A 15,475-nucleotide genomic window follows, 5' to 3' on the forward strand; every position below is an offset into this window, starting at 1 on the left:
GCGACCTTCAGTCTCTTCACCACGGTAACCTTGTTGAAGACCCAGTCATTCATGCGCATGCCGAAGCTCGGGTTGAAGCGGCTATTGTCGATCTCGTGCTTGGTCAGGGTGATGCTACTCAAGCTAGACATCTGCAAGTCCTTAGACTTTGACACGGTGCTCTGTTGGTCTGTCTCGCTCATCCATCCGATGTCCTCGTTAACCCGCTGCTCTAACGCTGTCTTGAAGACTGAGAAGTAGTGGTCCACGGTTGAGATGGTTGAGACAGTCTCCTGGTCAAGGCCGGTAGCCAGAGGTGTTTAAACACGGCGACGGTGTCCTGGTGGCAAAACCTCTGCACCAGCCCCGGCTCGAGCTTCAAACCCGAGGCGAGCATGTATTCGAACTTAAGGATGTTGACCGCCACCAGGGCCAACGGCTACAAGGCTCGTACAAGCGGCTCGTCGTGAAGGAGGTCGGACCTGATGTCGCTGCACGCACCTTTGAAATCTCTACCGACGACACTTGCGTCGGCGGGCAACTTCGGTGCTTCTTCCAAAGCGTTGACCATCGTAAGCCATTTTGGAGGCGGGAAGTCGGTGCAGTCGCCTGCTGAAGGCTCGACTGGCGGTGAACTGTGACTACGCGGTTCCTGAAGCCCGATGGTATCGTCGAGAGCCTGGCATTGTTTGATCGCGGCGTCACTGACTTTCTTCCGTGCGATCGTGTTCAGCACGGACTCGAGAAACGCGTTAGCCTGGCTGCCATTGCCGACGCTGGGAAGTCCTCGTTTGAAGGAGGTCCACCTATCTACTATGAAGTGAGTCTTGTCCTCATATTTGCTCGTAGTGACCCTGAAGAGGGCGTGCAACCGATAGAGGTAGGACAGCCGAATTAGATTGGCCAGCGCAGCCTCCTTGGAAAGGTTCTTCCACGATTCCGACTTCGTTTCAGTGACCTACGGCAAAACGGTTTTCATTGAGTTAGATTCTGAAAGTAATTACGTAAGAATAGTGTGTTAGAACGCAGCTATCACGACGATGAGTAGAGGGAGAACGCGACCACATAACAAAGGCCCTGACGGGAGCCTTAATTATCAAGGAAATTTGAGTAGTTAGCACATTTCTGCTACTCATTGCTGTACTTCCTGACCAGGCGAGCTGCCGTCAAAACCTCGGCTTCAATCTGCTGCAGGCTTTCTAGAGATGCATCAAAAAACGAGACCGTGGTTTCTGGGCGTTTTGCAATTGTGATTCGTTGTTTTGCTGCTGTGTTCTAATAGACAGGCAGAAAAACTTTATTGGCTAGTGTGTTTGGACCCACCCGGGTCCCTGGACCATCTAAAGCAACATTAGTGACGTGACGCGTGACAGTAGTGCGTCTATTTTAGGTCAAAAATGAAAATGAGAAAAGGTATGATTCTTGAATGATGCGGTGAGGATGCAGGCCCGATGTGGTGCGCAATTGGTCATTTGGGTGAATTATATATTTGGGCGATTGGACAAATTATATGGCAATGAGAGAGCAACTCTCTGATTTTTTTTTTCATAGTCGACACTTGCAGCGCGCTGCTCAAACACAAAAAATTTCGAGGGGGGGGGGGGGGCACAGCGGGCCCGTGCACCCCCCCCCCCCTCCCCGAAATTTTTTTTGCCATGGCATACAGAGCTCCAAATGACACTCGGTCATATCTGCCTGGCCTACCCCCACTTCAGATCAAGGTGGTGCCCCCCCCCCCCCGAAAAAAATTTATGGCTACGCCCCTGGTGTGTGAAATTCGCTCTTGTTCACGCGTCCTTCAAGACTGGGTTTGTCGTTCTTTCATAGTAGTTCATATCGACTACCCTCTGATCGTGACGATTTCAAGTGTCATCGTTGTCAGGTAGGACTGCTGACACATTTTGGCTCACCATATTTTTATAGGAGAAAAATGTGTAGACTTATAAACCTCTAAAACAGGTGATCACAAACCTCAGCGGTGCCTAAACAATTTAAAAGTTTTCTGTTGTCGTTTCTGGTTTTGTTGCTCGCAATATGCTTTCAGCCTGTCATCCTCGGGCATGTGAGACTGGTAACCTTGACGAAGATATTGATCTGAATTTGCTGTGTTGAATATCGTGGTATCAAAAGTCTTGTTACTATTTGTCGTGTCAGCATTGTTTTAAGTTATTGCTGTGCTCTTTACCTTTCTCACTGCATTGTAATTCCACTTCTGCTTGGGCCATATTAGCATGCAGTATTGTGAAATAAATATGTGATGACCTCACAACACGTAGGTGGTCAGGTGAGGGTGATAAAAGAAAATTGCGATGGTGTTATAACCCTACACACTAGGTCTGCTGTGCCACTGAGCTTTACTGAGCTTTATTGAAGATGAATCCGAGCCCATTACTCCAAATTTTATGGAAATTCAGGTTCTTTGTAAGCACTGTGTTCTACAAACTTCCGGTACTGGTGACAGGAACAGAAGCATCCGTTTGAGAAATGCGTACGTCTGTAAACGTTCCAAAAAGGTTGTAATAACTTGTACAAGTGTAATATGCTAAGTAGCATCACTCCTATATTTAATATAAAGGGGAATTTCATTCTTCTAGAGTTTAGAGGTAGATTTAGAAAGTTTAGGCCGTGACTACTAACATATTTTCATGGTTGCCTAGGAAAACACTCTTTAGTTGTATCAACAAATTGCTTTATCATAATAGGTTTAGGATACGAAGAAAAAAAACGCGAAAAAAGAGTAGAGACGATGAGGTGTCTCATTTCTAGCACCACCTAACCGTGATCTCATCAGTTTAGACAGTCTGCTGCGGCTTAGTAATCATTTTATGAGAAACGGATTATTACGCTATGTTCCAATAAAATGAAAGGCAGGATTTTTACTGCTTGACAACACCTTCTTACAAAAGAATATTAAGAAATTTGAGACGGTCACACTGAATTATATACCGACGCTGGCGCTTCGGTAAGATATATTCTGATACTGAAAGCATACTTGCCTTTCGTTTTGATTTTTATTAATAATCTACTAATTACCACTAGACTACTCTCATAAAAAAATTGCCATTATGGGCTTTTTGCCACGTATCCACGTATATAACACTCAAATATGTAAATCTCTTTAAAGAAACACGTTAATTCTGATTTCGTGAGTCATGCGTCCGACGGCTGTCCAAAAAAAAAAAAAAACGCCAGGCCTGCGCTGAAACCACAGCATAATCACAGCGAAAGCTGGAAGAGCGGCGTTTCTAGAGCCCGTTAAGCTCTCTTGGGGCTACAATACAAGTTCGCTAGCAAGGTACACACTACGCCATAAATCACAATTTTTGTGAGGTTGCGAAGCCCCTACTAAGCCATTATTTGTCATTCTGCGGAGAAGCGAGGCACCAGCTACACGTCTGTAAGGCATTATGTGCACTTTGTTGACGCGACGACTGATGACGATGAAGAATTATGGCTCAGCCTTTTGTAATGGGTTGGAAGCTTTAAACGGCCCACCAGTTATGCAATTTGCATTGAGTGACGCCCGGTCGCTATTTCCCTCTCCCGCCAAGCTGTATAACATACGTTGAGGTGGAAGAGAGAAGGGGGGGGGGGGGCGAAGAACTTTACTGAGACCCCGAGGAAATGGACTTCCTTGGCAACCAATACAAGTGCACTTGCGAGGAATCCACTACGCTATAAATCGTAATTTTTGAGAAGTAGGGAAGCAGGCACTATGCCATTTTTCGTCATTCTACGGAGAGCCGTGGTACCTGCTAAACGCATGTAAGGCATTATGTGCTTTGTTGATGCTGTGCCTCATGACGATGAAGAATTATGGCGGAGCCCTTTGTAATGGGTTGGAAGCATTCAACAACCTACTCGTTGCGCAATTCACACTGTGTGACGCCTGATTACAGGATTCGCGTTGTGCGACGCTTGGTGCTTATTTTACTCTTCTACCACGCTATATTGCATATGTTAATGTGGTTTCTTCCCGACATGAAGCCCGTGTAGGACCTTTTTGCAAAGCAGTTTCAAGCACCGGCATGGCTCAGAGGCTGAATACTCGGCTCCCACGCAGAGGGCCCAGGTTCGAACCTCGTTCCATCCTGGAATTTTTTTCTGATTTCGTTTTTTTTTTTAATTTCGAGTGATAGTGGTTACGGAGACCGGCGGCGGCGGCGGTGGACAACTACGGCGCCAAAAACGGCCGCTGAAATGATCTCATAACAGCGTTCGCTGTAAAAAAAAGAAGAGTTGAAGTGTCGCTTTAAAGAGAGTTATACATGTGAGAGTTATATAAGTGGCAAAAAAAATAGTTAAAGAACACCTTTTTGGCCCTTAAAGTGTATAACGTGAAATGAATTTTGCAAGAAAGCTTTTGAAAAAACGGAAGGGGTGATTTTAATTCTTCGTATGCGAACAGTAGCATGTGCGTGTTTATCATTTATATACCTGAAATCATTGCTCCAGCGGCGTCGTCGTGTTGCTTTCCTGCATGGAAAGAAAAAGTAACAGGCGTGACTGTATCGACTGTATACGCGGCAGTAAGCGAAACGTCGAAGCCGAGTTGACAACTGTGCCGACAAAGGCATCACAAAACGAGGAGTGCAGAAATCTTATCTCACAGTCGTTTTTTTTTTTTTTTCGTTTTCTCGAAACGGAAGACCATATATCTCTATATGAGCATAAGATTATTTTTCCTGATTATGACTTCACTTTTTCAGTGAGCTTTTAGACGTGCCTGTCACAATGGGAGGACCAAGTACAATCGACTGAGAAAAAAAAAAAAGAACATGGCCTTCGTCTTGGAGTCGTTTCAGAAAAATGCATGAGGAACCCTGTGATCTTTTATTTTAAACCGACTCCCAGTGCCATGTCCAGTACTGCTCTGTCAAGTACGCCAAAGCTTAAATATGATTCATCGAAAATTTTAGGAAGGTACGCTGGCAACATCGCTTCAGCCACAGTACGCTGGAATGATTTGCAAAACGCTTCCCCGTCGTGTAAGCAATTAGTAAGTGGTAAAAGACGTGTATCACAATGGTATATAAGAGAAGTGCGTCGCTTCATTCTTACGTATTATACTTACGCATCATTGATTTCGACTTGTGACGCCTTTCTGTAAGGTTTAGAGGGGACTAAGGTTAACACAAAGGTTAAGCCAACATAACCCCCTTGGATCCAGAACAAGATACTTCTAGAATCAACGCGTAGGCAAAGGAGTTCCGAGTATAGAGTCTCTGGCAAGACATGCTGGTTTGCCGTTATTTATACGCGCACTTAATTTCGATTTCCTGCTATGCTATTTAGGTACGAGCGCTTCGTTTTCCTAAGCACTGGTTCGCTCACGGGTCCTGGTGCACTCGTTTTACGGAACGTTGATCCCTTGCTGCAAGGTGATGAATAGAGTGCGTGCGCTTGCTTGTGAGTAAAAATCGTTTTGACTGCAAGATGATGCTTCACAGCAACACGCACACTTTTCAGCCTGTTTGCAAACCGCTCCCGTGCTAGCACTGAAATAAATAATTTTCATTCACTCCTGTGCGACTAGAGCGACATTGGCAAGAAGTTTATATTTCAAAACGCGTTAAATATCCTATTCAACAATTCTGTTTGAACCTCATCTGCTCCAAGTCTGAATATTACGCTCGTTTAGGCAAAGTAAGCTTTGTGATTTTTGAGTACTTTTGGCTGTTCGGAACGTAATCCGCAGGTACAGCAAACTTGTGCATATCGTGTCGAAACAAAGCGAAAGTCAAGTTTAAAGGCGGACGATCGGGCCCTTACATTCGGCGTGTGTATGTTGTGGTACAATGGGTACATTACTTGTATTTCGCATTGTTTTACGTTGGGATTACTTTATCGAATTGCTGGACGTCTGATTTGCGAGTATGGTGCGGCTTAAGGAAGTCCATTTAGCTATGTCAGTTGTTCCTGCATACAGTTCTCGACAATGCGATTGAGCTCACTAAAAACACTGAGGTTCATTATTCCTTTCGCAGTTATACGCTTATCGCGGTTCTAAGATGCGCGAAATATGGCGAATACAAATCGGTCGACAGACCTATTGGATGCTCAAGATGGCTACATATCAGTAATAACTCAATGGTAGATAGTATATATTTGTTAAATCTTGCTAAATTGTTGAACAGGAAATTTGGTGAAGACACAGTGAAGAGTGTTGCGGAATAGTAATCAAAAAGCATCAAAGACAGGTACAAACTTACTTTTGGTGTCGTCGCCTGGAAAATATTAGTGAATAATTGTAAGATATTACAACAGTTAAAAACCAGAGTAGTTTTTTGTGCTATTTGGGCTGCAGGGTTGACAATGAATGCGAGCTTGTTTTGTAACAATGTTTCCTAGCAATGCTCCATTATAGCTATACAAGTCAAACATCAACAATTGCGAAAAGCTGGTACTCTTCATAAAGCGCATGCTGTTGCGTTTGCGCACCGCTCACCGCCTATCAGCCGGCGCCCAAGTCTGGCTCTTCTGTTCCGGACGATAATCTGCTATCGCGCATGTGCATTGATATGTTCTCCCTCGCCTTTTGGTCATGGCGTTTCTTTATAAAGGACTGCGGATCACGCCGTCGGCGCTTCTTTTTGTACACCTTCTTTCGGCAAGCATGCCGCATTAAAAGTACTGTACGTTCTTCCTTCTCGCGGCGTCTTCTTCTCCCGGCTTGGAGCCCAACTCGGCCAAACGTAACAATGCTGCGGCAGAAGGGACGAAAAAGGAGAACACTAGAAACACGAACTTGGGCCAGCCGTACTACTTGGATCAAGATTACATGTACGTACATGCCCAGTCTATGCTTAAATTTATCGCGTACTGCCATGTGTCTTGCCGCTCTAGATCAAGCACTGAAAAACACATTCATGAGCCTATTTTATGTTCATTGCAGGACGAAGGCCTCTCCCAATGATATTCAATTTACCGTAACCCGGGCGAACCGATTTAATTTTGTGCCTGAAAATTTCTTAATTTCGTCGCCGAACTTAACACTCTGCCCTCCTGAGCTGCGTTTCTGATCTCTTGGGGCAAGAACAATGTTAATAGCGCAATTACCAGTTTATACCTTATTCGGTGTTCATTCAGTGAAATTGTGGCGATGTCAAAAGTCTTTTCAACGTTATGTTCGTTTACCAACAGAAATAATTAAGCACATTAACCACCCCCCAGAGTTCGCGCTCGCACGTCGTTTACGTACCACTTGTCGTGGCGTGGCTCCGTTCGGCTTCATCTGCTGCTGAGTTCACGTCAGTGCCTTGCAATTGATTGAAAAGATATGTTTTATATATTAGACAGCAGGCAACTGAAGTACACAAACTTCGATGTCATATTCCATATACCTACAAAACCTAAACTAGTTCGCTAATTCACTTAGTTATTTTATAAATATTATGTTCTGATATAAAGTGTTTGGAGGTTATATTTCTCTGGCTAAGTGCTATAGATTCACTGATGCTCATAGGTAGCACCATGCGTAGATGAACGCAAGTGAGATCTTTATAAAAGTTCTAAAATAATGGGAAAGAAATGGGAGCAAGTTTACTTTTTGCGCCTTCAACTGTAAAGGTAACAAATATTTAAATATTTTTCACTCCGTCAGGAACTAAACTATTAGACAAGCTTTTCACAGCAGGAACGAAATAAAAGAAATTGTCTAGAGGGCCCGCTTCATTGTGTTTTGTGGCACATGACCACGAGACGCCAACAGCTAAGCCAAGGCAAGGATAGGATACAGTGGAAGCTTGGGCGCGTTGGTTCATACTTAGGAAATATTAAACAGCGCAAGAAAGACAACGCACGGAAAGACGCACAGATACAGCGCTGTACTCGCAACTATCTTATTCCATCGAACGCGAGGCATTTTATGGCACAAATCAAAGCAACAGAAAGGAGATTACGAGAAATTATGCGATGAGATTGACACATATCAAGAAGTTGCCGAAAGAGGTAACCAAGGAAGTGTGACAGCGAAGACTAAAACCTAAAAAGCGAAGCACACTCATGGCGTGCATAGTGAAAGTCACAAAAAGTATATGTATAAATATGCATTTTAAAAAGAACCGAGAAAAAATACCAAACCAGCCAGGAAGTGGCCCAAAGCCGAATATATGTAGATGGAAACGCGTGGTCAACGAAATGCTAATGAGAATGCATGCGCTCGACGTAATGTGCAGGGTCGTCCGCATGTAAGATGAACGCCACCTCAGTATTCAAGACCTCATAGAAGCTCATGTTTAACAATTCGGAAAATTATTATTGTGTTTATCGACACCATGATTAGACGTCATATAACGGACGTTTTCCCCCGTGAAGTAAAACAAGTGTTCTAGTTTTACCGGCTTCAGTGCTAACGAGGTGTTGACCTCGGACGTGGTTGACTGTGTACCTTCTTCTTTTAGAGAGAAAAGGAAAGAATAGGGGCCTCATGGAATGCTGTACTTTGGCATGATTGAAGAAAATGACAGCATACCTTTCTTGAATGAAGAGGAGGGAATTTTCAGGGCTCGTTTCTTTGTTTGACGCAACCTTAGTAAAAACGAACAGGTTATGATGCCAAGGTAGGTATATATGTATGGGACGTTAATTGTACTGTTTTAAGTGTATTGCAGTAATTCTGATAGAGATGTGAAGAAAGTGAAGTGGACGAAGAGGCAACTTGCCGCTGGCAGGGACCGGACTTGCAAGCTTCGTATAACGCTCCCGATGCTCTACCAATTGAGCTACGGCGGCAGTCGTCCTCTCGTCCGCTTTATCGGAACGAGAGGACGATGCCTTTCTTGTTACATGCAGTCTTCTCACTTGATCGTCCCTTGTGGCGCTTCCTCTTTTGCTTCAGTGTGCTCTTGCTTTCGTCGCCCTGCGTGTGTGCTTCGTGGGTGTGCTCCTGAAGAGGCGCCGACTCCATGATGTCGCGATGATGTAGCGTGAGAGCCAGCGGGGACGTCCACTGGGTGAGGTACGTCCCTTTCGAGAAGGGCTAAGGGAATGCTCGCGCTGCCGGCACGGTGTCGCGTGAGCCTTAAATGATGATCGTGATAGCGGTGATGACATCACCGAACGTTGGCACACATCGACAACATGAGATTCACACAGAGTAGCATGCCAGCGGTTATATACTGACGCCGGCAAAAATCTCTGTTTTTCTAATAAAGAGTCTCTCTCTCTCTCTTAAAGGGGCCCTGCGACACAAATTGAGGATGCGGCTTTCATCGCTACTTCTGGAACTCTGGAATGAACCGATATTATTGCGCAAGTGGCAACGCCAAAAACAAAGCTGTTATGCTTTCATTTGAACGGAGAAACCGCTTTGGTTTCGGACTATAGAGCGACACGCCATGGCTACTTTTGTGATCGGAAGTGACGTATCACCACGTGGGAGTGCCGATAGTGGCCGGGCGTTTTGATTGGTCATACTAGGTCATACTATTGGGCGCTAAAAATTATGAAAGCACTTTTTGCACTTCCTCGAGTACAAAAGGGTTGAAGTTTTGAGAACGATTGCAGGAAGACGCTAGGGGGGGCGCTGCATAACGGCCACCATGAGGCTAGACTTCCGGTATAACTCTATAAAAGGCGCGCGGTGAGTGGCTAATAACCTTCGTTCTCGTGCACTAATTCTGATCATTAATTTTGCATTCATCTCAATATTCAGCACAACACACTCTCCACCGCTGCAGAATGCAGACAATACGTTGCTGGACCCATTTAATGAATCGATGTGACGAGAAACCAAGGAAATTGCGAAGCCATTCCACGCAGTGCATATGGATTGCGCACTAAAAGGACCTATACTCTTAGACTGTCCGTGTTTTCGTGGTGCCTTTCGGGGAACCGATTCATTCTGTCCTTAGAATCTGGCCGGCGATTGCACGCCATTCACGGCTTCAGACGAACGCCTTCGGCACGATTCTACCCTCGCTTTTCACAGACTCGGTGTATTTATTGACTTCCTGAAATGTATCAGACCATGTCTCCGAAAGACGCAGCACCGGTGACTTGCTGAAAACGCCAATCCTTCTGTTCCACTTCGCAGCTACCCGTCGTCCAACAAGATAGAAAGTCCGTCTGCAGTACCCACGTAAGAACGGAATCTAAAGTAACCAGGATATTTCACGCACTACTGTATTTACACATATTACATAAAAATATGCCTTTTCATGTCTTGACATACATGACATGTTAGGTAATTGATATAATGACACGTTATTCGTCTTTGTTAGACATGCGTGCCATGCCATGCGCGTTCCATGCCGTGTTCACGCGGACGCCACCTTTTTTTTTATCAACGGAGCTATTTAAGCCGACCGTTATAACAGAAAAACTATCACCATCATGAAGCGGCACGCGCTCTCATCTTCCTCTTCGTCCTCGTCTTCCGTTTCGCTCCCAGGACGCGTGCGCCTGTTTGTCCGGCGTGGGATGCAATAATTCTGATGGACGAGAGAACCAGTAGAGAGAGAGAGAGTAAGAAAGAGATAGAAAGAAAAAGGGAGAAACAAATAGAATGATAAAGAGATAGAACAAGCGAGAAAGAGAGAGAAAGGAAAAAGATAGAAATAAACAAAGACAAAAAAAGAAAGAAAAACAGAGAAGAGAAAGAGAAAGAAAGAGAGCAGGAAAGAAATAGAAAAATACAGAGAAACAAGGCAGGCCGCCCATCTCCGCACTTCCTCCAGTGTTGGCAACACTAGCCGTTGTGCTTAGATTTAGGCGCACGTTAAAGAACACCAGGTGGTCGAAATTTCCGGAGCCCTCCACTATGGCGTCCCTCATAATCGTATCGTCGTTTTGGGACGTTAAAACCCAGATATTATTATACTGGCACCACTATGCGAAGTTGCCATAATTATACTCCGAGCAGCCGGCGCCACTTCCCGGTAGATTTCCATGACGTGTTTGCTGTGCCAGTGATCACTTCATCATTTTCGTTATCGCCTCTGCTTCACGCTTTCGCGAAGACCAAGTGAGCGCGCAGCGCGCGCGACTCGGGGCAAGCTTGGGAGGTCACGTGATTTTGTACCGCTTTGTGCTCACGCTGGCTTTCCTTTCATGGCCACCTTCACATGAGACATTTAGTAATGGCCATACGGTTTGCTTGTTTTTTTCTTTCTTGAAAACTGTACACACTCCAGTTTCCTATCACGAACACTAGGTGTCACGCCGATAGCGTGCCCGCCATTCGTGACCTGGTAGTACCTGTCGCGTGTCGATAACGTAAGAACACGGACGAGAAATTGACGGTAACAACTGTTATGCGACACTACCAAAATGCGCTTTTTGCTACGAATGTAGACGAAGTCGGAAGCGCGATTCAAGCTGCTGGTGTCGTTTTAACGCGATCGTCAAAGAGGCCGTGTCGCAGAAATTGCGGTGCGATTGTCGGCTTCGTTGACTGTGAGCGAAAAATCGAGATACAGTGAAACCTCGGTGATACAATCACGGCTCATACGAATATCAGGGTGATACGAATTTTTCGTTCAATGTAATCGAGTACGGTTGTTGCGAACAGATTTTCACCCCGCGACGTTTGATACGAACGCACGCTACTATGCAAGTACGAAGAGGTGCTCTCCGCGCTGTCGCGGAAGACGCGCCAAGAACGTTCGGGCGTAGAAACGCAAGCGTGGGCATGCGCGCCGCGCCGCCAATTCGTCAGGATCACAGTGTAAGAAAAATACTTTTCTTACATAATTATCACAAACATTCAGTGACGCGTCATAGCCTTCGAGATTGCGTGCGCAAATCTTGGAGGCCCTAAAGTGCGTTTAGATTACAAGTCAGATTTCGCAAGTTAGATTTCGCGTTTAGATTACAAAGTCATGTCTTTCATACAAGCGACGTCCTCGTGCATCAGACATCCTATGAAAGGCGGACGAGGACCTTAAGAAGAATCGCTCAGAAAACATCCGAAAAACATTTCGAGGATCTCTCGAAAAATATGGCCAACACCACAGCGATAAGAAAATAAAAACATAGGACTGCGGTTCTGAAATTATTTGAACTTCATCTATCGCATCAAAGCGCTCCTTAAGTCACTTTCGCCGCACTACTTTGGTGTTACGCAAGAAAGCATACTAAAATTTGGAAGGGGCTACTAGCTGTCGCGGGTCACAATACACCTGGTTCAATAATTACACACGTGCGCACGGGCCGTATATTTAAGAGAGCAGGTATGATCGTTGACGTCTAAAAACTTCAGTGGTAATCATTCAGAGCTGTTCGTGACTTTGTTGCGGCCCTGAAAAGCAATAAGTGAAAATGTATACCAGCTTTCCTTTGTCGCATGCTAATTTTCCATACTTTCTGGTGATACGAGTTTCGGATGATACGAATATTTTTGGTGATCCCGCGAGATTCGTATCACTGAGGATGCAAATAATAAAAATGCTTGGTTCGAGCAGGAACGGAAACAAGGATTTCGTTATCGCAGTCAGCTGTTTTACCACAAAGCCACACCAGTGTTTGAAATTAGCCTAAAAAAAATAAATAAACCTATCAAAGCGTCATGTCACGCGAGAGGTGTATGAATATATGTAATATTGCGCGGTAGAAGGGCAGGATTGCACCTGGCGTCGCACCATGTGAACTGCGTAACGGGGTGGTGGTTTAAAGGCCTACCCATTGCAAAGAGCTCAGGCGTAATTAATCATCGTCATCCGCAACAGCGTCAGCAAAGTGTGCAGCTGCGCGAATTGCCTTACGGAAGCGTAGTGGGTTAGCTGGTTCGCAATATGATAAATTATGGCGCAGTGGGCACATCGCAACTGCGCTCGCAGTAGGATATATTGCCATACAAGCTCCTTTCTTTCCGTGTTTTCTGTTACCAGCCCATTGCACGTGTAGCTGCTGCCTTGCGCAAAGAGCGCCAGAATGCCTGCGAAGATCCCAGATTGCAGTAGATCATTTTGTGAAGACTGCGCACATGACGCGAATAGTCAATATTATTCCTGGAGCTTGCGCGACCACCAGTGATAAGGCTGGAAAGTGCGATGCGTGATTTATAAAAGACGGCGCATCCCAGCGATGTCCAGTTTTATCGGCGGCCAACGCCCTGTACGCCACCATCAGTGTACAGCGTGTATTGCTGCAGTTTGAGTTTTCATTTCCCGGCCACAAGTTCGGCCAAATAAAGAGATTCATCTTGAACACGCCGACTGCTGTTTTCGTCGACGTCACGACCCCGTAACAATATTCTAGGGGAGTCTCAAAAGGCTAATGTCATGCGCACAGACGTTCCTTACCTTGCGACACGGCCGAGGTGTCCACTCAAGAAGCCTCGCAAGCGAGTGAGATGATGATGCGAACGGGGCCCGATCCCACTGTCGCGTTCTACTCTTCAAGGCGAAGCTCGGCATCCTCAAATTTTTGTGTTTTTCTTGTGACCCAGGTCAGCAAGCGCTATCTTGTACGAAATCATGGCCTAGTACCTTTGTTCGTGCTTTAATTCATGCTGCCAGTATGCAAAACCTGGTAGTCTAAGTATAAGGACCGCTAGTGAAATCATCAATGCAGTCGGTGTCCAAGCCTTCGCTGTGCATGTGAACAAGGATCTCCACTGACCGGTGTGCTCTTGCAAACGACTGCACCATCAATAAACAACGAGGCACACGTTAGGAAAAGCGAAGGTTTTATAGCTAGCTTAAATAAAAAGTGAAATTTGAGTCTTTGAAGGTTGATATTTCTCGTGTTATCACCTGAAAAAGAGAAATACAGTAGTCAACTAAAAAGTCAGCGCTCGATATCTAGCACAATGTCACTTTAAAGAGTCACTTAAGTGCAATAAGATTTCACTCGTACAAGTAAATTACCCTTCCACAATAGCAAAAAACACCACTGTTGCATCGTACAAGAAAACACACAGAAAGAAGGTACATATAGCGACGCTACCTTTAAGTTCGAATACCAACTTGCCTTGACGTCATGGATTTTGGCGGCGCCTGCTAGGACCTGCACCATGTTTCACACGTAAAAGTGAATTACATTGCGTTCAAACGGAACCAAAAACATAGCAAGTTGCTGGAAACTTGATTGAGCAAATCTGGCCAGTAAATAAAAACCTTTGAATCCATGACGTCACGTTAACAGCAAGGTACTGGGGTTTGCCATTTTAACATAGTTCTTAAGAAATTATTCGTTCGTTTAGCTGATTTGATTTTTCATTTCAGTGTCCTTCTAAGCTAGCTAGTGAGCTCACTATGCAGGGCAACCGACTTGCGGGGCTATTGTTTTTATGCACGGTCATAAGCATCCGATGCGCACGCCTACATAACTTATAAAATAGCAGTTTTGCGAATAGTCGTCTCAATGAATACCAGGCAGCATGGTCCGAGTAGACAGTTATAATGTGCTCGGAGCATGTTTTCTCAAAGTACACAAGCAGAAACGTAGTTTCGTAAATTGTGGGCGCCGCTATATGTGGCGAACGCTTGTCAGGTTGTGGTCAACCGTTACGGCACTAGCCTTTCGCGTCCCTTCTTTAAAACATAAAACATTAGAATAACGGTGGCCAAATATCGGCGTGCTGGCTCCAACCAGCAAATAACTAAACTTTGGTCGGTTTCTGCAACAAATCTTAACGTCCATTGCTTAAAGCTGCGTTAATGAAAAAATATAAGTTTCGGAAGTTCACTGCAAACGGTAGATGAATATTCTTGTGCACGATGTGTCGCTGGAACTCGGGGCTCCAGCGAACACCCCGTGTTCAACAATATTCGTCTCTTCAAGCCTACATATACTCCTGAACTTCTGCCCCCTTCGATAAGTAGCCATAGCCGGTATTAGTTGGTTAAATGACCAACTCACCACTTGTGGGTCACCGAATATATTCCCTTCTGCTAAGAAGTGTAGATGCCAATATGAATTTACGATCAATACGATTTTACGATGGTAATTAGGAATGCTGCTTTGTTGGTGTTCTATGCAGCGTGTGAGAGATTATTTTGTAGAATTTAGAGAAGCGCTATAATTACTTGGCTTTACTATAGTCTTGCATAGGTGACGTGTCGTTCTTTGGACTCTCCGACTGTTCACCACTTAGCCCGATTATCCTGCCAACGAAGCATTAGACTTTTAGAGTTGTTCATAATCTTCATGAGTGAACTACAATATAGAAATAAACCGTCACCAACACTGCTGCTAGTAACTACGCTAAGTTTTCTTAATAAGGTGCACCTCATCTAACGCGAAAAGTGACCGTCGACGGCGGCGTCGAGGCGAGTGATGCAAAAAATCATCATCACGTGATGACGTTATCCTGTGACATCATCATGATGGCACAGGTTGCCAAATTTGTGACGTCAGTATACCATCACTAAGACGTCACATAACGTGAGGTCGTCACATGAAGTCGTCGCTTGGTCAAAGGTGGGCCGATCCCGGAGGCAGCGCAAAACCACTTGAGGTGTAGAAAGTGGGGTGGGATCAAGAAACAACATTTTACAACCGGCCGCTGTTCATTTCAATCGGCCATCAAAAAATAAAAAGAAAGAAAACT

The 15,475-nt window shown here is 45.0% G+C and overlaps 1 protein-coding gene across 1 annotated transcript in view; it reads right to left on the reverse strand.

Annotated features, from left to right (window-relative positions):
* Positions 1–13,592: 13,592 nt before the first annotated feature.
* LOC119403157 (sodium/hydrogen exchanger 10) overlaps positions 13,593–15,475 on the reverse strand; it is a 32,881-nt gene continuing 30,998 nt past the window's right edge. Inside the window, exons 23-24 of the mRNA XM_037670105.1 lie at positions 13,870–13,929; positions 13,593–13,676 (exon numbers count right to left, since the gene is read on the reverse strand). Coding sequence (XP_037526033.1) covers positions 13,923–13,929 — 7 coding nt within the window. The 3' untranslated portion in view covers positions 13,593–13,676; positions 13,870–13,922. The remainder of the gene's footprint in view (positions 13,677–13,869; positions 13,930–15,475) is intronic.

Source organism: Rhipicephalus sanguineus, chromosome 8, assembly GCF_013339695.2.
Source record: "Rhipicephalus sanguineus isolate Rsan-2018 chromosome 8, BIME_Rsan_1.4, whole genome shotgun sequence".
NCBI lineage: Eukaryota > Metazoa > Arthropoda > Arachnida > Ixodida > Ixodidae > Rhipicephalus > Rhipicephalus sanguineus.